The sequence below is a fragment of the Pseudophryne corroboree genome, chromosome 2, assembly GCF_028390025.1.
Source record: "Pseudophryne corroboree isolate aPseCor3 chromosome 2, aPseCor3.hap2, whole genome shotgun sequence".
In the NCBI taxonomy this organism is placed as follows: domain Eukaryota; kingdom Metazoa; phylum Chordata; class Amphibia; order Anura; family Myobatrachidae; genus Pseudophryne; species Pseudophryne corroboree.
The window spans coordinates 650,087,044-650,110,597 of record NC_086445.1 but is presented as its reverse complement, the minus strand read 5'-3'; the positions used below and the strand labels follow the sequence as shown (position 1 = coordinate 650,110,597).

Below are 23,554 nucleotides of genomic sequence, written 5' to 3'. Positions count from 1 at the left end.
CTTGCTAGAAAAGAAAGTATTTTGTCAGGTTTTTTATTTTCAGAGAGCTTCTGCTGGCAACAGACTCTCTGCTACGTGGGACTGAGGGGAGAGAAGCAAACCTACCTGTCTACAGCTAGGTTGCGCTTCTTAGGCTACTGGACACCATTAGCTCCAGAGGGATCGAACACAGGTACCTAACCTTGATCGTCTGTTCCCGGAGCCGCGCCGCCGTCCCCCTCGCAGAGCCAGAAGTACAAAAGCAGCAGAAGCAAGAAGACATCGAAATCGGCGGCAGAAGACTCCTGTCTTCACTTAAGGTAGCGCACAGCTGCACACCCACACACTCCGGTCACTGTAGGGTGCAGGGCGCAGGAAGGGGGGGGCGCCCTGTGCAGCAATTAAGATACCTGATGGCAAAAGTATACATATATACAGTCAGGCACTGTATATATGTGCGAGCCCCCGCCATTTTTACACATGAAAAGCGGGACAGAAGCCCGCCGCTGAGGGGGCAGGGCCTTCTTCCTCAGCACACCAGCGCCATTTTCTCTTCACAGCTCCGCTGGAAGGACGCTCCCCAGGCTCTCCCCTGCAGTATACAGGTGCAATAGAGGGTAAAAAAGAGAGGGGGGGGCACATAAATTTAGGCGCAGATAAAAACAGCAGCTACTGGGTAAACACTAAGGTATAGTGTAATCCCTGGGTTATATAGCGCTGGGGTGTGTGCTGGCATACTTTCTCTCTGTCTCCCCAAAAGCCTTTGTGGGGTCTTGTCCTCAGTCAGAGCGTTCCCTGTATGTGTGCGGTGTGTCGGTACGCCTGTGTCGACATGTTTGACGAGGAAGGATACGTGGAGGCAGAACAAGTGCAAACTGATGTGGTGTCGCCCCCGACGGGGCCGACACCTGATTGGATGGATATGTGGAAGGTGTTAAATGATAATGTAAGCTCCTTACATAACAGATTGGATAAAGCTGTAGCCTTGGGACAGTCGGGGTCTCAACCCATGCCTGCTCCCACAGCGCAGAGGCCGTCAGGGTCTCAAAAGCGCCCAATATCCCAGTTAGTTGACACAGATGTCGACACGGAATCTGATTCCAGTGTCGATGACGATGATGCAAAGTTGCAGCCTAAAATTACTAAAGCCATCCACTACATGATTGTGGCAATGAAGGATGTATTACACATTTCTGAGGAAAATCCTGTCCCTGACAAGAGGATTTATATGTATGGGGAGAAAAAGCAAGAAGTGACTTTTCCCCCGTCACATGAATTGAATTAATTATGTGAAAAAGCATGGGATTCCCCTGATAGGAAAGTAGTAATTTCCAAGAGATTACTGATGGCGTATCCTTTCCCGCCAACGGACAGGTTACGCTGGGAATCCTCCCCCAGGGTAGACAAGGCGTTGACACGCTTGTCTAAGAAGGTGGCCCTGCCGTCTCAGGATACGGCCGCCCTAAAGGATCCTGCGGATAGAAAGCAGGAAGCTATCCTGAAGTCTGTTTACACACATTCTGGTACGCTGCTGAGGCCAGCAATTGCTTCGGCCTGGATGTGTAGTGCGGTAGCAGCATGGACGGATACTCTGTCTGAGGAGTTAGATACCCTGGACAGGGACTCTATTCTAATGACCCTGGCACATATCAAGAACGCGGTCCTATATATGCGGGATGCCCAGAGGGACATTTGTCTGCTGGGCTCTAGAGTAAACGCAATGTCCATTTCTGCCAGAAGGGTCTTATGGACTCGGCAATGGACAGGGGATACCGACTCTAAAAAACACATGGAGGTTTTACCTTATAAGGGTGAGGAATTGTTTGGGGACGGTCTCTCAGACCTAGATTCCATAGCTACGGCTGGGAAGTCAAATTTCTTGCCTTATGTCCCTCCACAGCCTAAGAAAGCACCGTATTACCAAATGTAGTCCTTTCGTTCAGAAAAGAGCAAGAAAGTCAGAGGTGCATCTTTTCTTGCCAGAGGCAGGGGTAAAGGAAAGAGGCTGCACCACGCAGCTAGTTCCCAGGAACAAAAGTCCTCCCCGGCTTCCACTAAATCCACCGCATGACGCTGGGGCTCCACAGGCGGAGCCGTGGGGGCGTGTCTCCGACATTTCAGCCACCAGTGGGTTCGCTCACATGTGGATCCTTGGGCTATACAAGTTGTGTCTCAGGGATACAAGCTGGAATTCGAGGTGACGCCCCCTCACCGTTACCTACAATCGGCCTTGCCAGCTTCCCCCATGGAAAGGGAGGTAGTGCTGGCAGCAATTCACAAGCTATACCTCCAGCAGGTGGTTGTAAAGGTTCCTCTCCTTCAACAGGGAAGGGGTTACTATTCCACTATGTTTGTAGTACCGAAACCGGACGGTTCGGTCAGACCCATCTTGAATTTAAAATCCCTGAACTTTTATCTGAAGAAATTCAAGTTCAAAATGGAATCGCTCAGACCGGTCATTGCAAGCCTGGAAGAGGGGGATTTTATGGTGTCTCTGGACATCAAGGATGCTTACTTGCATGTCCCCATTTATCCACCTCATCAAGAGTACCTCAGGTTTGTGGTACAGGACTGTCATTACCAATTCCAGACGTTGCCGTTTGGCCTGTCCACGGCACCGAGAATATTTACCAAGGTGATGGCAGAAATGATGGTGCTCCTTCGGAAGCAGGGGGTTACCATTATCCCATACTTGGACAATCTCCTCATAAGGGCGAGATCCAGGGAGCAGTTGCTGATCAGCGTAGCACACTCTCAGGAAGTGTTGCGTCAGCACGGCTGGATTCTGAATATTCCAAAGTCGCAGCTGATTCCTACGACGCGTCTGCCCTTCCTGGGCATGATTCTGGACACAGACCAGAAGAAGGTGTTTCTCCCGGCGGAGAAGGCTCAGGAGCTCGTGACTCTGGTCAGAGACCTCCTACAACCAAAACCGGTGTCGGTGCATCACTGCACGCGAGTCCTGGGAAAGATGGTGGCGTCATACGAAGCCATTCCCTTCGGCAGGTTCCATGCGAGGATCTTTCAGTGGGATCTGCTGGACAAGTGGTCCGGATCGCATCTTCAGATGCATCGGACGATCACCCTGTCCCCCAGTGCCAGGGTGTCCCTTCTCTGGTGGCTGCAAAGTGCTCACCTCCTCGAGGGCCGCAGATTCGGCATATAGGACTGGGTCCTGGTGACCAGGGATGCAAGCCTCCGAGGGTGGGGAGCAGTCACTCAAGGAAGAAACTTCCAAGGGCTGTGGTCAAGTCAGGAGACTTGTCTGCACATAAATATTCTGGATATACGGGCCATATACAACGCCCTGAGTCAGGCGGAGCCGCTGCTTCAAGTCCAACCAGTTCTGATTCAGTCAGACAACATCACGGCGGTCGCCCATGTAAACCGCCAGGGAGGCACCAGAAGCAGGGTGGCAATGGCGGAAGCCACCAGGATTCTTCGTTGGACGGAGAATCACGTGCAAGCACTGTCGGCAGTGTTCATTCCGGGAGTGGACAACTGGGAAGCAGACTTCCTCAGCAGACACGACCTCCACCCGGGAAAGTGGGGACTTCATCAAGAAGTCTTCAAGCAGATTGCAAATCGGTGGGAACTGCCACAGGTGGACATGATGGCGTCCCGCCTCAACAAAAAGCTAAGAAGGTATTGCGCCAGGTCAAGGGACCCTCAGGCGATAGCTGTGGACGCACTGGTGACACCGTGGGTGTTCCAGTCGGTCTATGTGTTTCCTCCTCTTCCTCTCATACCCAAGGTACTGAGAATCATAAGAAAATGAAGAGTGAAAACAATACTCATTGTTCCGGACTGGCCAAGAAGGACTTGGTACCCGGAACTGCAAGAAATGCTCACAGAGGAACCATGGCCTCTGCCTCTCAGACAGGACCTGTTGCAACAGGGGCCCTGTCTGTTCCAAGACTTACCGCGGCTGCGTTTGACGGCATGGCGGTTGAACGCCGGATCCTAGCGGAAAAGGGCATTCCGGATGAAGTTATTCCTACGCTGATAAAGGCTAGGAAGGACGTGACAGCACAGCATTATTACCGTATATGGCGAAAATATGTTGCTTGGTGTGAGGCCAGGAAGGCCCCTACAGAGGAATTCCAGCTGGGTCGATTCCTGCACTTCCTACAGTCAGGTGTGACTATGGGCCTAAAATTAGGGTCCATAAAGGTCCAGATTTCGGCCCTATCCATTTTCTTTTAAAGAGAACTGGCTTCACTGCCTGAGGTTCAGACGTTTGTTAAGGGAGTGCTGCATATTCAGCCCCCCTTTGTGCCACCAGTGGCACCTTGGGATCTTAACGTGGTGTTGGATTACCTGAAATCCCACTGGTTTGAGCCACTTAAGACCATGGAACTTAAGTATCTCACGTGGAAAGTGGTCGTGCTGTTGGCTTTAGCTTCAGCTAGGCGTGTGTCAGAATTGGCGGCTTTGTCATGTAAAAGCCCCTATCTGGTTTTCCATATGGACAGGGCAGAATTTCTTCCAAAGGTGGTGTCATCTTTTCATTTGAACCAACCTATTGTGGTGCCTGCGGCTACTCGTGACTTGGAGGACTCCAAGTTGCTGGACGTAGTCCGGGCTTTGAAGATTTATGTAACCAGAACGGCTGGAGTCCGAAAGACTGACTCGCTGTTTATCCTGTATGCATCCAACAAGCTGGGTGCTCCTGCTTCAAAGCAGACTATTGCTCGCTGGATCTGTAACACGATTCAGCAGGCTCATTCTGCGGCGGGATTGCCGCAGCCGAAATCAGTGAAAGCCCATTCCACAAGGAAAGTGGGTTCTTCTTGGGCGGCTGCCCGAGGGGTCTCGGCATTACAGCTTTGCCGAGCTGCTACTTGGTCGGGTTCAAACACTTTTTCAAGATTCTACAGGTTTGATACCCTGGCTGAGGAGGACCTTGTGTTTGCCCATTCGGTGCAGCAGAGTCATCCGCACTCTCCCGCCCGTTTGGGAGCTTTGGTATAATCCCCATGGTCCTTACGGAGTCCCCAGCATCCACTAGGACGTTAGAGAAAATAAGAATTTACTCACCGGTAATTCTATTTCTCGTAGTCCGTAGTGGATGCTGGGCGCCCGTCCCAAGTGCGGACTTTCTGCAATACGTGTATATAGTTATTGCCTAACAAAGGGTTATGTTTATGTGGCATCGGTTGAGTGATGCTCAGTTGTTGTTCATACTGTTAACTGGGTAAGTTTATCACAAGTTTTACAGTGTGATTGGTGTGGCTGATATGAGTCTTACCCTGGATTCCAAAATCCTTTCCTTGTAATGTCAGCTCTTCCGGGCACAGTTTCCTTAACTGAGGTCTGGAGGAGGGGCATAGAGGGAGGAGCCAGTACACACCAGATAGTACTGAATCTTTCTTTAGAGTGCCCAGTCTCCTGCGGAGCCCGTCTATTCCCCATGGTCCTAACGGAGTCCCCAGCATCCACTACGGACTACGAGAAATAGAATTACCGGTGAGTAAATTCTTATTTTCTAACACATATGTTGCAGTATTGAGTATTGATTCTATATTGCAGTGTGTACTCTCAAGATGATTGTTGTTACCAAGAGGTTATACCAGCATGTTAGTAAATAGGGCCAGAAAACGACCACTATCAGACTGCCTAGAAAGCATCAGCAGTAACCAGGTTCTGTTACTATGTCCGTGCTGGTGATTGTCTAGTTCTGCCAAATAGGAGTGGGGCTGAATTAAGCGGGGCTGAATTAAGCCATGAAGTCGCTGTTTTTTTTTACCTGGACAGAGACTGTCCCCTGTGTAGCCAAAATAGTAATAGCACCCGTTGTATGGATTTCTCCCCCCAGGCCAATTCTGTTCAATATTTCCTTAAATCGGTCAAGCCACAATTATTATGTGTTGTCATTTAGTAAATACGCAAGGTAGATTTGGCCTTTGGCTCTGAAATGCATTTTACAAGTAAGGTGGTTATGTGTGGTTTGTTTCAAATACAGAGCTTGAATTTTCATGAATAATTTGAGGTGAGTAATAGTAATGGTGTGTACACACTGGCTGATATATATTGGCCGCTCTATTGAATGGCTGATATATTGCGGGTCCGTCGGCCAGTGTGTACGAACGATATGTCTGAACGCCGTTGTTCACAGAGGTATCATGTTGGCCATGCAGCACAGCCGACGGCCACTATATCTAACGATATATTGGCGCATCGCTGTGTGTGTACGGGCAGTCAGCTGACCGCCCGTGCACAAGCTGCAGTGGCCGACCGGGATTGACGGCTGAACTGGGCGGGCGTGTGTAAATGCCCACCGAGTTCATGACGCCGGTCCCGACGGATCGGGCAGTGTGTATGCTCACCACACTTCCCGGTCCGTCCATAAATATATCTGCAGATCAGTTGATCTGCAGATATATCTATAGGTGTGTACCCATCATAACATAGTAACATAGTTAATGAGGTTGAAAAAAGATAAACTGTCCATCGAATTCAACTTTCATTATAATTCTTACACTGATCTGTATTTCTGCAGCAGTTATATTGGTTTCCACAGGGAAACATTGGGGTGTAGAGTGGATCTTGATCCAGAGGCACCAACAGGCTAAAGCCTTAGGCTATCCCTGGATGCATTGGGGCCTCCTCTATAACCCTGCCTCCAGGAACTGTGAGCTCAGTTTCGAGTTGGTGCCTGCAGCAGCAGGTCACTTAGCAGGGGGGCTGCACTGGGCAGTGTGACATTCAGTGCTGCGGCTCCATCACCTCCAAAGTGGCGTTGCATATTCCCGCGGCTTGTTCCCGGGTACTTGTAGCGGAGATGCTTCTGCCTTAGGCACACGGTCGCAGATACTCTTCTGGTTCGCATGGCTGCTACGGGGAGGAGGTAAGAGGGTCCCCCAGGTGGGACACGCCATTATATTGCATTCTGTCCGCTAGGGAGACATGTCGCGGCGCTGGCATGGATACTGTCACCAATCAGGGACCCCACTAGACCACCAGGGCGTACTGAGTAGAGGTCGGGTGTACTAGTACCCCATTTAATAAGGCTCACAGTACCCAGGGTAAAAATCTAGCATAGGGGAATCGGCACTTGACCTGTAGCCCCTCCCCCTGCCCAGGGCACCATCTACTGCAGATTTCCCACCCTGGAGCTGCCTCACACTCTCCCTCACTCCATGACTGAGGCACGGGTTGCCATCTTCTAAGCATAGCTGTGGCTGGTCTCCGGGACTGCAGGGCAAGGTCTCCCTTGTAAAGCCGCCTGTATACAGTGCTGTGACTTTACAAACACTTGAGTATTCTACATGTCTTTATACAGACAGCGTTAGTTAAGAAAGAGTGTACCTATTACAGGATATATTGATGAGTATTCTGATATATACCTCTGGTCTAGGACCGTGCTGTGCTCTATGTTTATGTATGTATATAATCTGTACATATACTATTCCAGTGCAGTTTTATTGTCATAATAATTATCTGCATTGCCTGTGCCTGTATCTGCTATGTGGTTTCACTCTCCGTGTTTCCCAGATATATCTGTCACTATATTATGTGCCCTAAGGGACTAGGTGCATCTGGGTCATATATATTTAGTTCTTCATAGTATTTACCCATTACATATATTCTAGTGTGTACTCCGTCACATAATACCGGATTTATTCGCAGGTGTTGTGTACTGTGTATTTAGTCACATACTAACTGATTTATTTACAGGTATTGTACTCTGTCTAGCTTTATCGTACTAAGCCGCTCTGTTGTTGCATTTGTGTACAATGTCTAACAAGAAGGGCAGTAAGACTGTGGATGCTCCTGCATCATGCAGAGCATGCGCCAAAGATTTACCAGTGGGGAAAGATTTGTTTGGTGGTCTGTGTACTGTGTGTCATACATCTCCCAGTCAGTCCACAGCTCCTATAACCAATCAGGAGCCATCCTGGGATGCATTCACAAACCTACTGGGTAGTCTGGTGGAACGCCTTATGCCCCCTATGGGACCACCTGTGCCATTACAGCCACATATTGTCCCTATGGTTAATGGTAAATTTGTCTAACCAGTTGCAGCAATTAAATCAATCCTTGGTCAGAAAAAAATCTACTCCAGGTCACTCGCATGTCTGTGGAGGCAGAGGTTACTACTTGACCCTGTTTCTAGTTCCGAAACCCAATGGGTCTTTCTGGCCTATACTCAACCTCAAATCACTGAACAAGTTTGTGAGAGTATCCAAGTTCCATTTGGAAACTCTGCACTCAATTATACTGGCTATGGAAGCCGGACACTATATGGTATCCCTGGATATACAGGATGCGTACCTGCATATACCTATTGCCATGTCGCATCAGCAGTATCTGCAGTTTGCTATTGGCAACCCCCACTATCAGTTCCAGGCTCTGCCATTTGGACTGGTTACGTCTCTTTGGGTCTTCACCAAGGTCATTGCCGTCATGACGGCCCATCTCTGTCACCAGGGAGTCAGGATCCTGCCGTATCTGGACGACTTGCCGATTCTGGCAAACTCCCGCGATGTCCTCCTCAGTCATCTGCAACTGATGGTAACCTTCCTACAAGCCCAACGGTGGCTCGTCAATTGGAAGAAATCCTCGCTGGTCCCGGCTCAGAGCATGTGCGCATGGGGGCACGCCTGGACACACACAGTCAGCGACTGTCTCTGTCTCCAGAAAAAGTCCTGAGACTTCAGGACAGGATAAGATGCTTCCTATGTCGCCCCAGAGTGTCGATACACTCGACGATGCAAGTACTTGGCCTGATGGTGTCTGCATTCAACATGGTAGAGTATGCTCAATTTCATTCCCATCCTCTGCAGAGGTTAATCCTTTCCAAGTTGGATGGCCTACCTCATTGGATCAGATCTCACATGATCACTTTGACTCCGAAGGGATGGTGTGTCGCTGACCTGGTTGTTACAGGACCAGCAATTGAGCAGGGGCCGACCCTTTTGGATCCCCGACTGGGTCCTGCTGACAACGGATGCCAGTCTGAGGGGATGGGGTGCGGTGTTGGAGCAACACTCTTTTTAGGGTCACTGGACCAAGGAGGAATCACTCCTCCCAACAAACATTCTGGAGTTGCAGGCGGTGTTCAATGCATTGACTCTCGCCCTGATTCTGGTACAGAACAGGCCGGTTCAAGTATGGTCAGACAATGTCACCATGGTAGCATACATAAACCATCAAGGTGGCACTCGAAGCTGCATGGCTATGATGGAAGTGTAAAAAATCCTTTGTTGGGCGGAACGCCATCTGCCAGCAATATCGTCAGTGTTCATTCCGGGCATCCTAAACTGGGAAGTGGACGTCCTCAGTCGCCAGGACGTGCACTCCGGAGAGTGGAGTCTTTTTCCAGAAGTCTTTCAACTCCTAGTGGACAAGTGGGGACTACCAGATGTAGATCTGATGGCGCCTCGATGCAATCAGAAGGTTCCGGTCTTCCGATCAAGGACCAGGGATTTTCAAGCAGCGTTCGTGGATGCATTGATAGTTCCATGGAACTTTTGGCTGCCCTACGTGTTCCCTCCAGGGTCCTGTGGAAGTTCAAACAAGAAGGAAGAATACTACTTCTAGTCGCTCCAACGTGGCCCAGACGGCATTGGATCTCAGACCTGCAGGGTTTATCGGCAGAACGTCCCCTTCTACTTCCTCAGCGCCCAGACCTCTTTGTACAGGGCCCTTGTCTTTATTCGGCACATTGTCCTGTCATCCACCCTTTCTGATATTTCAGCGTGACTGGGCAGTTCCTAGAACTCGCCCAGGTTATTTACCTAAGGTGGTGTCAACTCTTCACCTTAACCAAGAGATTGTGGTTCCAGCCTTTCTTTCTTCTGAATTGTCCTCCAAAGAGCGGTCTTTGGATGTGGTAAGGGCTTTCCGTATATATGTGGAGAGGACTGGCTCTATCAGGAGGTGAGATACCCTTTTTGTCCTGTTTGGTTTCCTCAAATGTGGCTTGCCTGCGAATAACCAAACCTTGGCCAGACGGATTATAATGGTGATTGCACAAGCTTTTGCACAGGCTGGTCTCCCAGCTCCTGCTGCTATTAAAGCCCATTCTACTCGGTCTGTTGGAACTTCTTGGGCAGCCCACCATGGCGCGTCTGCAGAACAATTGTGCAAGGCGGCTACGTAGTCCTCAGTGAACACGTTTCTAAGGTTCTATGCCTTTGATACTTCCGCCTCCCAGGATACTTCCTGGAGGCGGGGTTATAGAGGAGGCCTAAATGCATCCTGGGACAGCCTAAAGCTTTAGCCTGTTGGTGCCTCTGGAGTAAGATCCACTCTACACCCCGATGTTTCCCTGTGGAACCCAATGTACCTCGCAGAAAGAGAGTTAACAGTAGTAATTCTACCATAACTCTCCTTTTAACACTAGTTTAAATATAATGACCCACATGAAGTTAAGTATAGCTAACAACTATAATTTGTGCTTTTTCTTAACTATACTCTCTTTAAATGCTATATCTCTGGATATTTCTTTGTTAGGAATTTATCTAACCCATTTTTAAACATATTGATTGAGTCCACCTTCTCAGGCAGAGAATTCCAAATCCTTACTGCCCTTACTGTGAAGAAACCTTTCCTTCATTGGGTATGAAAGTTTCTCTCCTCTAACCTCAGAGGGTGTACACATGTCCTGTGTAGAGATTTTTCAATAAACAAATCTCCTGATAGACCGTTGTATTGTCCCTTTATATGTTTGTAAATATTAATAATGGATCCTCTTAGCCGCCTGTTTCCGAGTGTAAACATATCTAATCTAGTTAGCCTTTCCTCATAATCCAGTGCCGCTAAACCCTTAATCAATTTGGTGGCTCACCTCTGAACCGTTTCAAGTTCCAAGATTTCTTTTTTATAGAGCGATGCCCAGAACTGTACACAATATTCAAGGTGCGGCCGTACCAATGATTTATACAATGGCAGGATTACACTCTCATCCCTTGTCTAAATTCCCCGTTTCTCTGACGTCCTAAGTGGATGCTGGGACTCCGTAAGGACCATGGGGAATAGCGGCTCCGCAGGAGACTGGGCACAACTAAAAGAAAGCTTTTGGTCTAATTGGTGTGCACTGGCTCCTCCCTCTATGACCCTCCTCCAGACTTCAGTTAGAATCTTGTGCCCGGCTGAGCTGGATGCACACTAGGGGCTCTCCTGAGCTCCTAGAAAAGAAAGGTATATTTTAGGTTTTTTATTTTCAGTGAGATCTGCTGGCAACAGACTCACTGCTACGAGGGACTAAGGGGAGAAGAAGCGAACCTACCTGCTTGCAGCTAGCTTGGGCTTCTTAGGCTACTGGACACCATTAGCTCCAGAGGGATCGAACACAGGACCCGACCTCGATCGTCCGGTCCCGGAGCCGCGCCGCCGTCCCCCTTACAGAGCCAGAAGCATGAAGTTGGTCCGGAAAATCGGCGGCAGAAGACTTCGGTCTTCAACAAGGTAGCGCACAGCACTTAAGCTGTGCGCCATTGCTCCTCATGCACACCTCACACTCCGGTCACTGATGGGTGCAGGGCGCTGGGGGGGGGGGGCGCCCTGAGCAGCAATATTAGTACCTTGGCTGGCAAAAAATCACAATATATAGTCCCAGAGGCTATATATGTGATAAATACCCCTGCCAGAATCCACAAAAAAAGCGGGAGAAAAGTCAGCCGAAAAAGGGGCGGGGCTATCTCCCTCAGCACACTGGCGCCATTTTTCCCTCACAGCTCCGCTGGAAGGATCGCTCCCTGGCTCTCCCCTGCAGTTTCAAGCTACAAAAGGGTAAAAAAGAGAGGGGGGGCACTAAATTTAGGCGCAGCAAAATATATATATAAGCAGCTATAAGGGAAAACACTCAGTTATAGTGTTAATCCCTGTGTTATATAGCGCTCTGGTGTGTGCTGGCATACTCTCTCTCTGTCTCACCAAAGGGCTTTGTGGGGTCCTGTCCTCTGTCAGAGCATTCCCGGTGTGTGTGCGGTGTGTCGGTACGGCTGTGTCGACATGTTTGATGAGGAGGCTTATGTGGAGGCGGAGCAGATGCCTATAAATGTGATGTCACCCCCTGCCGGGCCGACACCTGAGTGGATGGTTATGTGGAAGGAATTACGTGACAGTGTCGACTCCTTACATAAAAGGTTTGACGACATACCAAATATGGGACAGCCGGCTTCTCAACCTGTGCCTGCCCAGGCGTCTCAAAAGCCATCAGGGGCTCTAAAACGCCCGCTACCTCAGATGGCAGACACAGATGTCTACACGGATACTGACTCCAGTGTCGACGACGATGAGACTAATGTAACTTCCAATAGGGCCACACGTTACATGATCGAGGCTCTGAAAAATGTGTTGCACATTTCTGATGTTACCCCAGGTACCACAAAAAAGGGTATTATGTTTGGAGAGAAAAAACTACCAGTAGTTTTTCCTCCATCTGAGGAGTTAAATGAAGTGTGTGAAGAAGCGTGGGCTTCCCCCGATAAGAAACTGGTCATTTCTAAAAGGTTACTAATGACGTACCCTTTCCCGCCAGAGGATAGGTCACGTTGGGAAACATCCCCTAGGGTGGATAAAGCGCTCACACGCTTGTCAAAGAAGGTGGCACTACCGTCTCCGGATACGGCCGCCCTAAAGGAGCCTGCTGATAGAAAGCAGGAGGCTATCCTGAAGTCTGTATATACACACACAGGTATTATACTGAGACCAGCTATTGCTTCAGCATGGATGTGCAGTGCTGCAGCTGCGTGGTCAGATTCCCTGTCGGAAAATATTGATACCCTAGACAGGGACACTATATTGCTAACCGTAGAGCATATTAAAGACGCAGTCTTATACATGAGAGATGCACAGAGGGATATTTGCCGGCTGGCATCTAAAATAAGTGCAATGTCCATTTCTGCCAGGAGAGGGTTATGGACTCGGCAGTGGACAGGTGATGCAGATTCTAAAAGGCACATGGAAGTTTTGCCTTATAAGGGTGAGGAGTTGTTCGGGGATGGTCTCTCGGACCTCGTTTCCACAGCGACAGCTGTGCATTTTTACCCCATGTTCCCTCACAGCCAAAGAAAGCACCGTATTATCAGGTACAGTCCTTTCGGCCCCATAAGGGCAAGCGGGTTAAAGGTGCGTCCTTTCTGCCCAGAGGCAGAGGTAGAGGGAAAAAGCTGCAGCATACAGCCAGTTCCCAGGAGCAAAAGTCCTCCCCCGCTTCCTCCAAGTCCACCGCATGACGCTATGGCTCCACAGGCGGAGCCAGGTATGGTGGGGGCCCGTCTAAAAAATTTCAGCAATCAGTGGGCTCGCTCACGGGTGGATCCCTGGATCCTTCAAGTAGTATCTCAGGGATACAAGCTGGAATTCGAGACGTCCCCCCCCCCCCCCCGCCGTTTCCTCAAATCTGCCTTGCCAACAACTCCCTCAGGCAGGGAGGCAGTGCTAGAGGCAATTCACAAGCTGTATTCCCAGCAGGTGATAGTCAAGGTGCCCCTACTTCAACAAGGACGGGGTTACTATTCCACAATGTTTGTGGTACCGAAACCGGACGGTTCGGTGAGACCCATTTTAAATTTGAAATCCTTGAACACATATATAAAAAAATTCAAGTTCAAGATGAAATCGCTCAGGGCGGGTATTGCAAGCCTGGACGAGGGGGATTACATGGTATCACTGGACATCAAGGATGCTTACCTGCATGTCCCCATTTACCATCCTCACCAGGAGTACCTCAGATTTGTGGTACAGGATTGTCATTACCAATTCCAGAAGTTGCCGTTTGGTCTATCCACGGCTCCGAGGGTCTTTACCAAGGTAATGGCCGAAATGATGATACTCCTTCGAAAGAAGGGAGTTTTAATTATCCCGTACTTGGACGATCTCCTGATAAAGGCGAGGTCCAGGGAGCAGTTGTTGGTCGGGGTAGCACTATCTCGGGAGGTGCTACAACAGCACGGCTGGATTCTAAATATTCCGAAGTCACAGCTGGTCCCTACGACACGTCTACTGTTCCTGGGGATGGTTCTGGACACAGAACAGAAAAAAGTGTTTCTCCCGGAGGAGAAGGCCAAGGAGCTGTCATCTCTAGTCAGAGGCCTCCTAAAACCAAAACAGGTGTCGGTGCATCACTGCACGCGGATCCTGGGAAAGATGGTAGCTTCCTATGAAGCAATTCCATTCGGCAGGTTCCATGCAAGAACCTTTCAGTGGGACCTGTTGGACAAGTGGTCCGGATCGCATCTTCAGATGCATCGGCTGATAACCCTGTCTCCAAGGACCAGGGTGTCTCTGCTGTGGTGGCTGCAAAGTGCACATCTTCAAGAGGGCCGCAGATTCGGAATACAGGACTGGGTCCTGGTGACCACGGATGCCAGCCTTCGAGGCTGGGGGGCAGTCACGCAGGGAAGAAACTTCCAAGGACTATGGTCAAGTCAGGAGACTTCCCTACACATAAATATTCTGGAACTGAGGGCCATTTTCAATGCCCTAGGTCAGGCAAAACCCCTGCTTCAAAACCAGCCGGTACTGATCCAGTCAGACAACATCACGGCAGTCGCCCATGTAAACCGACAGGGCGGCACGAGAAGCAGGACGGCGATGGCAGAAGCCACAAGGATTCTCCGATGGGCGGAAAATCACGTGTTAGCACTGTCAGCAGTGTTTATTCCGGGAGTGGACAACTGGGAAGCAGACTTTCTCAGCAGGCACGACCTCCACCCGGGAAAGTGGGGACTTCATCAAGAAGTCTTCAAGCAGATTGCAAATCGGTGGGAACTGCCACAGGTGGACATGATGGCGTCCCGCCTAAACAAAAAGCTAGAAAGATATTGCGCCAGGTCAAGAGACCCTCAGGCGATAGCTGTGGACGCTCTAGTGACACCGTGGGTGTTCCGGTCGGTTTATGTGTTCCCTCCTCTTCCTCTCATACCAAAGGTACTGAGGATAATAAGGAGAAGAGGAGTAAGAACTATACTCATTGTTCCGGATTGGCCAAGAAGAGCTTGGTACCCGGAACTTCAAGAAATGATCTCAGAGGACCCATGGCCTCTGCCGCTCAGACAGGACCTGCTGCAGCAGGGGCCCTGTCTGTTCCAAGACTTACCGCGGCTGCGTTTGACGGCATGGCGGTTGAACACCGGATCCTGAAGGAAAAAGGCATTCCGGAGGAAGTCATTCCTACGCTGATTAAAGCTAGGAAAGAAGTGACCGCAAACCATTATCACCGCATTTGGCGAAAGTATGTTGCGTGGTGTGAGGCCAGGAAGGCCCCAACGGAGGAATTTCAGCTGGGCCGTTTTCTGCACTTCCTACAGTCAGGGGTGACTATGGGCCTCAAATTGGGTTCCATTAAGGTCCAGATTTCGGCTCTATCGATTTTCTTCCAGAGAGAACTGGCTTCACTACCTGAAGTTCAGACTTTTGTTAAAGGAGTGCTGCATATTCAGCCCCCTTTTGTGCCTCCACTGGCACCTTGGGATCTCAACGTGGTGTTGGATTTCCTAAAGTCACATTGGTTTGAGCCACTTAAAACCGTGGAATTGAAATATCTCACGTGGAAAGTGGTCATGTTATTGGCCTTGGCTTCGGCCAGGCGTGTATCAGAATTGGCGGCTTTGTCATGTAAAAGCCCTTATCTGATTTTCCATATGGATAGGGCAGAATTGAGGACTCGTCCCCAGTTTCTCCCTAAGGTGGTATCAGCCTTTCATCTGAACCAACCTATCGTGGTGCCTGCGGCTACTAAAGACTTGGAGGCTTCCAAGTTGTTGGACGTAGTCAGGGCCCTGAAAATTTATGTTTCCAGGACAGCTGGAGTCAGAAAGACTGACTCGCTATTTATCCTGTATGCGCCCCACAAGTTGGGTACACCTTCTTCAAAGCAGACTATTGCTCGCTGGATCTGTAGTACGATTCAGCTTGCACATTCTGCGGCTGGACTGCCGCATCCTAAATCAGTGAAAGCCCATTCCACGAGGAAGGTGGGCTCTTCTTGGGCGGCTGCCCGAGGGGTCTCGGCTCTACAACTTTGCCGAGCAGCTACTTGGTCGGGGTCAAACACATTTGCTAAATTCTACAAGTTTGACACCCTGGCTGAGGAGGACCTAGAGTTTGCCCATTCGGTGCTGCAGAGTCATCCGCACTCTCCCGCCCGTTTGGGAGCTTTGGTATAATCCCCATGGTCCTTACGGAGTCCCAGCATCCACTTAGGACGTCAGAGAAAATAAGAATTTACTCACCGGTAATTCTATTTCTCGTAGTCCGTAGTGGATGCTGGGCGCCCGTCCCAAGTGCGGACTCTCTGCAATACATGTATATAGTTATTGTTTAACTAAAGGGTTATTGTTGAGCCATCTGTTGAGAGGCTCAGTTATTATTCATACTGTTAACTGGGTATTGTATCACGAGTTATACTGTGTGATTGGTGTGGCTGGTATGAGTCTTACCCGGGATTCAAAATCCTTCCTTATTGTGTCAGCTCTTCCGGGCACAGTATCCTAACTGAAGTCTGGAGGAGGGTCATAGAGGGAGGAGCCAGTGCACACCAGTTAGACCAAAAACTTTCTTTTAGTTGTGCCCAGTCTCCTGCGGAGCCGCTATTCCCCATGGTCCTTACGGAGTCCCAGCATCCACTACGGACTACGAGAAATAGAATTACCGGTGAGTAAATTCTTATTTTTATGCATGCTAATACCTTCTTTGCCTTTGATGCTGCACTATGACTTTGGGTACTGCTACTGATGACCTTTGTAGTACAAGTGAAGGATTTTCTTTTCTGCATACCCAGCCTTTTATGAAGCAGGCAGCCTGTTGACAAGCGTCATGCTACTTGCTAAAGCAGTCTGTAGGGAGTAGAACACTTGTGATCAGTGTGGGAATTGTCTGAACACCAGATCCCCATTTATTAGGGTCAGCGGTTTTTACTTAGGATATTTGTCTTTTTATCAATTTTAACTACTTTTCGATATAATCGTTATGGTAAAACTTACCGTTGATAATGCTATTTCTCTCAAGTTCACAGGATAACATTGTGATATGATGATGCGACAGCGGATTTGCATCAAACGGTCAAAGATTTCGGTCTCCCAGCATGCAACAGGCCTGTCCATATAGCCCCGCATCCTGGCTCAGGCAAATAAGTTGTTTTCCCAAAGCTCAAGACAGGGGCATCATAGAGAGCCCTAATCAGTCGAGAAGAACACACATGCACACCCTTCCGTACATGAAGGAAGAGGTTAGTGAGTGAAAAGTATCCTCAAATCAGGTGCATCAGGGTAGGATCCCTGTTGATCCTGTGGACTTAGGAGAAATAGCGTTATCAACGGTAAGTTTTACCATAATGATTATTTCTCCGGCAGGGTCCACAGGTTATTCACAGGAAGCAATTTAGTGGTGGGGATGCTCCTGATTGGACAGGAGAATCCTTCGCCCGAATTCAGTGTCCTGAAAAGCAAAGGTATCAAAGGCATAAAGTCTAATGAATGTGTTAATGGAAGACCATGTGGCTGTCTTACATATCTGTTCTGCTGAAACACCACGTTGTGCTGCCCATGACGGACCTACCTTTCGAGTAGAGTGAGCAGAGACATTAGCCAGAACAGGAAGATCAGCTTGAGAGTATGCTTCTGAAATTGTCATCCAGAGCCACCTCACCAGTGTTTACTTATTAGCAGGCCATCCTCTCTTGTGAAATCTGTAGAGAACGAAGAGAGTGTCTGTCTTTCTGATGGCACTGGTACGATCCACGTAGATCCTTAAGGCACAGACTACGTCCAATGATGCATCTCCCGCAGAAAGGTCCGGTCCCTGGAAGGCCGGGACTACAATTTCTTCGTTGAAGTGGAATTTAGACACCACCTTAGGAAGATACCCAGATTTGGTTCTGAGAACCACTCTATCTGGATAAAAAATCAGAAAAGGAGGGCGGCATAACAATGCCCCTAAATCTGAAACTCTTCTAGCTGAAGCAATATCAAGTAGAAAGAGAACTTTAGCTGTAAACCATTTAAGATCCACTCATTTAAGTTGTTCAAATGGGGCAGCTTGAATGGCCTTTAGGATTAAACTTAAGTCCCAAAGCACTGTAGGAGGAACAAAAGGAGGATGAATGTGCAGCATTCCCTGGAAAAAGAGTGCACATCCTGTAGGTTAGCAATTTTCTTTTGGAACTATTCAGTCAATACTGACACTTGCACTCTCAAGGATGCCACCCATAGACCTTTGTACATTCCTGCCTGAAGGAATACCAAGTCTCTGGAAACTCTGAACGCCCTAGCGTCAAATTTCCGGTCACTGCACCATTGAATATAGACTTGCCATATTCGGTTTTAAATGCGAGCTGAGGAAGGTTTCCTTGCTCTGAGCATTGTTTGAATTACCTGTTGAGACATCCATCCTGAAAGCAAGTGGATTCTCGCAATATCCACGCCGTCAAAGACAGTCGATCCAGGTACTTGTGATAGCAAGGACCCTGAGATAGTAGATCTGGACATTGAGGGAGTAAGACTGGAGCATCCATCGACATCCTCTGCAGATCTGTGTACCCATGTATTCTGGGCCAAGCCGGAGCTATTAGTATCACGGCGCCCTTACCTTGTCTTACCTTTCGCATCACCCTGGTTCACAGGGCGATTGAAGGAAACACATAGGCCAGACGAAAGACCCACCTCACCGACAGGGCATCCACAAATATCGCTCTGGGATCCTTTGTTCTTGACCCATATGCGGGAACTTTGTTGTTCTGGCGTTACACCCTGAGATCTATCTCTGGTAACCCCCATTTGTCTACCAGATTTTGGAAGAACTCTGGTTGTAAAGCCCATTCGTTTGCATGAATAGCTTGTCGACTGTGAATATCCGTTTCCCAGTTTAGGACTCCCGGAATAAACACCGTGGACAAGGCTGGAAGATGAAGTTCTGCTCACTTTATTGTGTGACTTACCTCTTTCATTGCATTCTGGCTACGAGTTCCTTCCTGATGGTTGAGGTACGCTACTGCCGTAGCATTGTCCGAGCGGATTTGGACTGGTTTACCCTGAAGGGTGTCCTTTGCTTGAATAAGTGCCATATATATGGCCCGAAGTTCCAATATATTTATTGGCAGACAACTTTCTTCCTTTGTCCACTGCACCTGGAAGCAACTCCTTTCTGACACTGCTCCCCATCCCTGAAGACTGGCATCCGTTGTCTAAATTTCACAATCTAATATCCAAAAGCGTCTCCTTTTGTCCAGATTAGATGTCTGCAGCCATCAGGCTAATGACCTCCTTACTCCCAGAGGAAGGACCATAGGTGATCATTCCGAGGTGATCGCACGTAGCAACTTTTTGCTGCTCGTGCGATCAACTTGACGCCGCCTATGGGGGAGTGTATTTTAGCATAGCAGGGCTGCGATCGCTTGTCCAGCCTTGATATGCTAAAAAAGTTTCCTGCAAAACAAGACCAGGGTCAGACTTACTTACCCTGTCCGACGGATCCAGCAACGAAGGTCCCGGAATTGACGTCAGACATCCGCCCTCCATACACCTGGACACGCCTGCGTTCGCCTCACCATGCCTGGAAAATGGTCAGTTGACGCCCTGGAATGCCTCCCGCCTGTCAGTCTTCTTACGATCGCTGCTGCGATCACTTTTTCCGCTGCCAGCGTTGCTGCCCAGTGACGACCGTGCGCAATGCGTCCGCCGTGATTGCGCAGTTCCGACCCATTTGCACCGCTGCTACAAACTGCAGCGTGAGAACGGGTCGAAATTACCCCCATAGTCTGCATTTTTATTGTCTGATGACAACCATTCGATTTGGAAAGGATCAGATGTTGCTGAAGCCTCGAATGGAACTGAGCATACTCCACCATATTGAATTTGGACACCATCAGCCCCATCACACGCATTGCGGTGTGAATGGATACCGTTTGACTGTGTAGCAGCTCCTGAATCCTTGACTGAATTTTGGATATTTTGTTCAGAGGTAGAAATACTCCCTGAAGACCTGAATCTAGTACAGCTCCCAAATGAGTCATCCGTTGTGATGGAACCAAGGACGAGAGCCAACCATGTCTCTGTAAACAAGCTATTTTCTGTTGAAGATGACACTGAAGCAATTACTGAGACTGTGCCAGGATTAATAGGTCATCAAGGTATGGAAAAATCCTTATCCCCTGAGGACAGAGATAAGATGCCATCACCACCATCATTTCGTTGAATACTCTGGGAGCTGTGGCCAGTCCAAATGATAGGGCCTGAAACTGAAAAGGATGCTGGAGGATAGCAAACCTGAGATAGCACTGATGGGACAGTGCTATAGGAACATGTAGGTAAGCATCCTGGATATCCAGGGATACCATAAAATACTCCGTCTCCATGGCCAAAAGAATGGAACGTAAAGTCCAAATGAACGTAAACCGAGGCACCCAAATGTACTTGTTCAGCACTTTGAGATTTAGTATGGGCCGGAACGACCCGTTTGGCTTCTAAACTAGAAACAGGTTGGAATAAAAACCTTGTCCTTGTTGTGCAGGAGGTACTGGAATTATCACTCCTGACTGAAGCAACTTCTGAACTGCGTCTTCCAAACCCTGGCCTTCGTTTCCACTGAAGATGGGCTGGCACAAAAAACCTTTGATGAGGGTTTTTCTTGACAGCAATTGCATAACCGTGAGATACCGCTTCTTGCACCCAGGCATCTGTGGTAAAATGCTGCCAGATCTGTGCAAACTGAAGAAGTCGTCCTCCCACCCTGGGTTCCCCCAGGTGAGGGGTGCACCATCAGGCTGATAGCTTATCTTCTGATTTGGAATCTGGTCATCTGGTAGCCCGATGGTTTTTAGCCTTACCAGACTTGTTGGATTTGGACTGTTTGCCATCACCATTTCCTTTTGCTTTTCATTGATTCCGAAAGGGGCCGAAAATCTGGAAATCTGGGCTTGAATTTGTTTGTGGATGGAAACTTCACTTACTTGGAGTCTGCTTCTGACTCCAAAATACTGTTTTATTATTTACCAAAAAGAATATCTCCAGTAAAAGGCAAAGACTCCAGAACCTTTTTGGTTTCTGAGTCAGCTTTCCATGAACGTAGCCAAACCGCTCTGCAAGCTGCTACTGCTGAGGCTGTTGTCTGAAGCAATTGTACCCATATCCAAGTCTGCTTCTTCCATAAACGTTGCCGCCTGTTTGATATGTGCAATATGAGATTTTTGCTCCTTAGATGCCATTGAAAGATCCTCCTCCAATGCATCAGCCCAGACTGCTACTGCTTTGCCATCCAGGCTGTAGCCATGGCTGGTCTTATGATTGCCCCAGACAAAGAGAAAATGGTTTTTGAAAACCATCTATTTTCCTATCCACGGCATCATTTAATGATGTTGACTGCAGAGGTAATGTAGATTTTCGCATCAGTCGAATTACATGCATATCTGAGCCATATCCTGAGCCAGGAGGCGGGGATATATGGACGTGCTCGTTGCATGCTGGGAGTCCGAAAGCTTCGTCCGTTTAGTGCAAATCCGCTGTCGCGTCATCATATCCCAATGTTATCCTGTGGATAACCTGTGGACCATGCCGGAGAAAAAATGGCGCTAGCTAATTAGTATAGACATTCCAACCTGTTAAAAGATTTTTTTTTTTTTTTGTTTTGTTAAAGAAAAAAAGTCTGTATTGCCTAAAGAATCTGAGTTTAGTTAGGTTAGATGACGGACACTGCCATTTGTTTAGTTCAAATACTTTTTTTAAGCCTTTGTCATTTCTTTTGTATCTTTTGTACCTCTATGGAGAAGTGGGGGGATACATTTACTTGCTGTTACGCAACACTATACTATACAACAAATGCGAAAAGCATTCAAGCCCAGTTTATGCCTCAGGCAATTTATAGAACCATATCAAAAAAGTAAATTTAAGTAAGTGTTTAGAGGACAAGCAATAGAATGAACAGGCATTAGTTTGGGAGGTAGCACCACAACATGAGCCAGAAGGCAATTATTTCTGGCTCCACACTTCTAACTAATGAAGACACAACTATCCCAGTCTAGTGTCACAGAGAAAGTAGACTTTTTGAAACCCCTAGACACAAATTCTTGCTACTACACTGAAGAACTGGAGTAAAAGCCATGGGAAGTGTTGGAGGGAGAGTTTGGGCTCTGGGCCAAGGCAGTCAGCTGGATCAGGAGCCACCTGGGCAAACAGATAAGTAACCTGTCCTACTGCAGCTGGCTAGGCCTGTGTCCAGTATTTGAGCATGCCGGGGAGGGCTTCAGAAACAGGCCCCATCAAATTGGTTTAGTTGACATGGAGAAGATTCCACAGACATGACTCTATGTATTACTAGGATATTTGATTATAAGTTAAGTTGCAGTATTCTCCATGGTTCTTCTGCCGTATTCCAGCACTATTCACATCCTGCAATAAAAGCAAACTATAATAGTTAATAGCGTAATACAAACATTTGTCCTTTATATAATTTAAAGCTTGGAAACTTCTTTTGAATGTATTTGATCACCCCATACAGTTATTTTATGTATTTTGTTGTTACTTATATAGTTATTTTCTTTACTCTTCTGATCCCTATCAGAATTCATCATTTCTGCTTCAAATATGTTAAATATACCTGCTGATCACTTGCTGGACAGGATACTTGTCCGAACTATTACAGCCGGGAAGCAGCAAGTATTTAAGAAGCCGTGCAAGAAAACAGAGTGCTACACAAGAAGGGATTGTCTGGCCAAGACAGTCTATGCCAGGTGAGTATCAGCAAAATTAGAAAGACGCAATACAGTCCATCCTGCTCTTTTGATCATGAATGGGACCTGCACAATTAAGCCGCATCAAAGCTTTTCTACTCTTGCTCCCCAATACAGTTATAGTGGATGTAGGCATTGGTGAATCTACTGCACTTGCATTGCAAGATTTACTGCATACTTACAGTATATGGGTGTGAAGGAAAACTAGCAATGTTATTTGTCACAATGTGCTGGTCCACAGGGCTGCAACTAGGAAAGGAGGGGAAAAGGGGGCATGTGACTGGGCACTGGATCAGAGGAGGTGCTGACAGTGGCGTTGTGAGCAACACCTGTTGAAGAGGCACCATTCTCGCTGCGCTGGCCTCACACTATGCGCCGCTTCAGCAGGTGGGACAGGGAGGAGGGGAGCAGCAGGCGAAAAGTGCTGCGGTCTGGAGTCTCTCCATACCATGCGCCCCAGCATATTACTACCTTGCCCCGGGTTCCAAAATGTATGTATGGCACATCACGGTGTAAGCCGAGATTTGAACCATCCTTTTAGAGTGCCAACCTTTTGAATTTATTATATAAATATACATTTTCTCTGACGTCCTAAGTGGATGCTGGGGACTCCGTCAGGACCATGGGGATTAGCGGCTCCGCAGGAGACAGGGCACAAAATTAAAAGTTTGACCACTAGGTGGTGTGCACTGGCTCCTCCCCCTATGACCCTCCTCCAAGCCTCAGTTAGGTTTTTGTGCCCGGCCGAGAAGGGTGCAATCTAGGTGGCTCTCCTAAAGAGCTGCTTAGAATAAAAGTTTGTTAGGTTTTTTATTTTCTGTGAGTCCTGCTGGCAACAGGCTCACTGCAACGCGGGACTAAGGGGAGAAGAAGCGAACTCACCTGCGTGCAGGATGGATT

At 48.3% G+C, this 23,554-nt stretch overlaps 1 protein-coding gene across 1 annotated transcript in view; it reads left to right on the top strand.

The window, feature by feature from the left end:
- Window positions 1–23,554, top strand: part of MYO19 (myosin XIX) — a 450,559-nt gene that overhangs the window by 143,274 nt on the left and 283,731 nt on the right. The window contains exon 11 of the mRNA XM_063955000.1: window positions 22,486–22,654. Coding sequence (XP_063811070.1) covers window positions 22,486–22,654 — 169 coding nt within the window. The remainder of the gene's footprint in view (window positions 1–22,485; window positions 22,655–23,554) is intronic.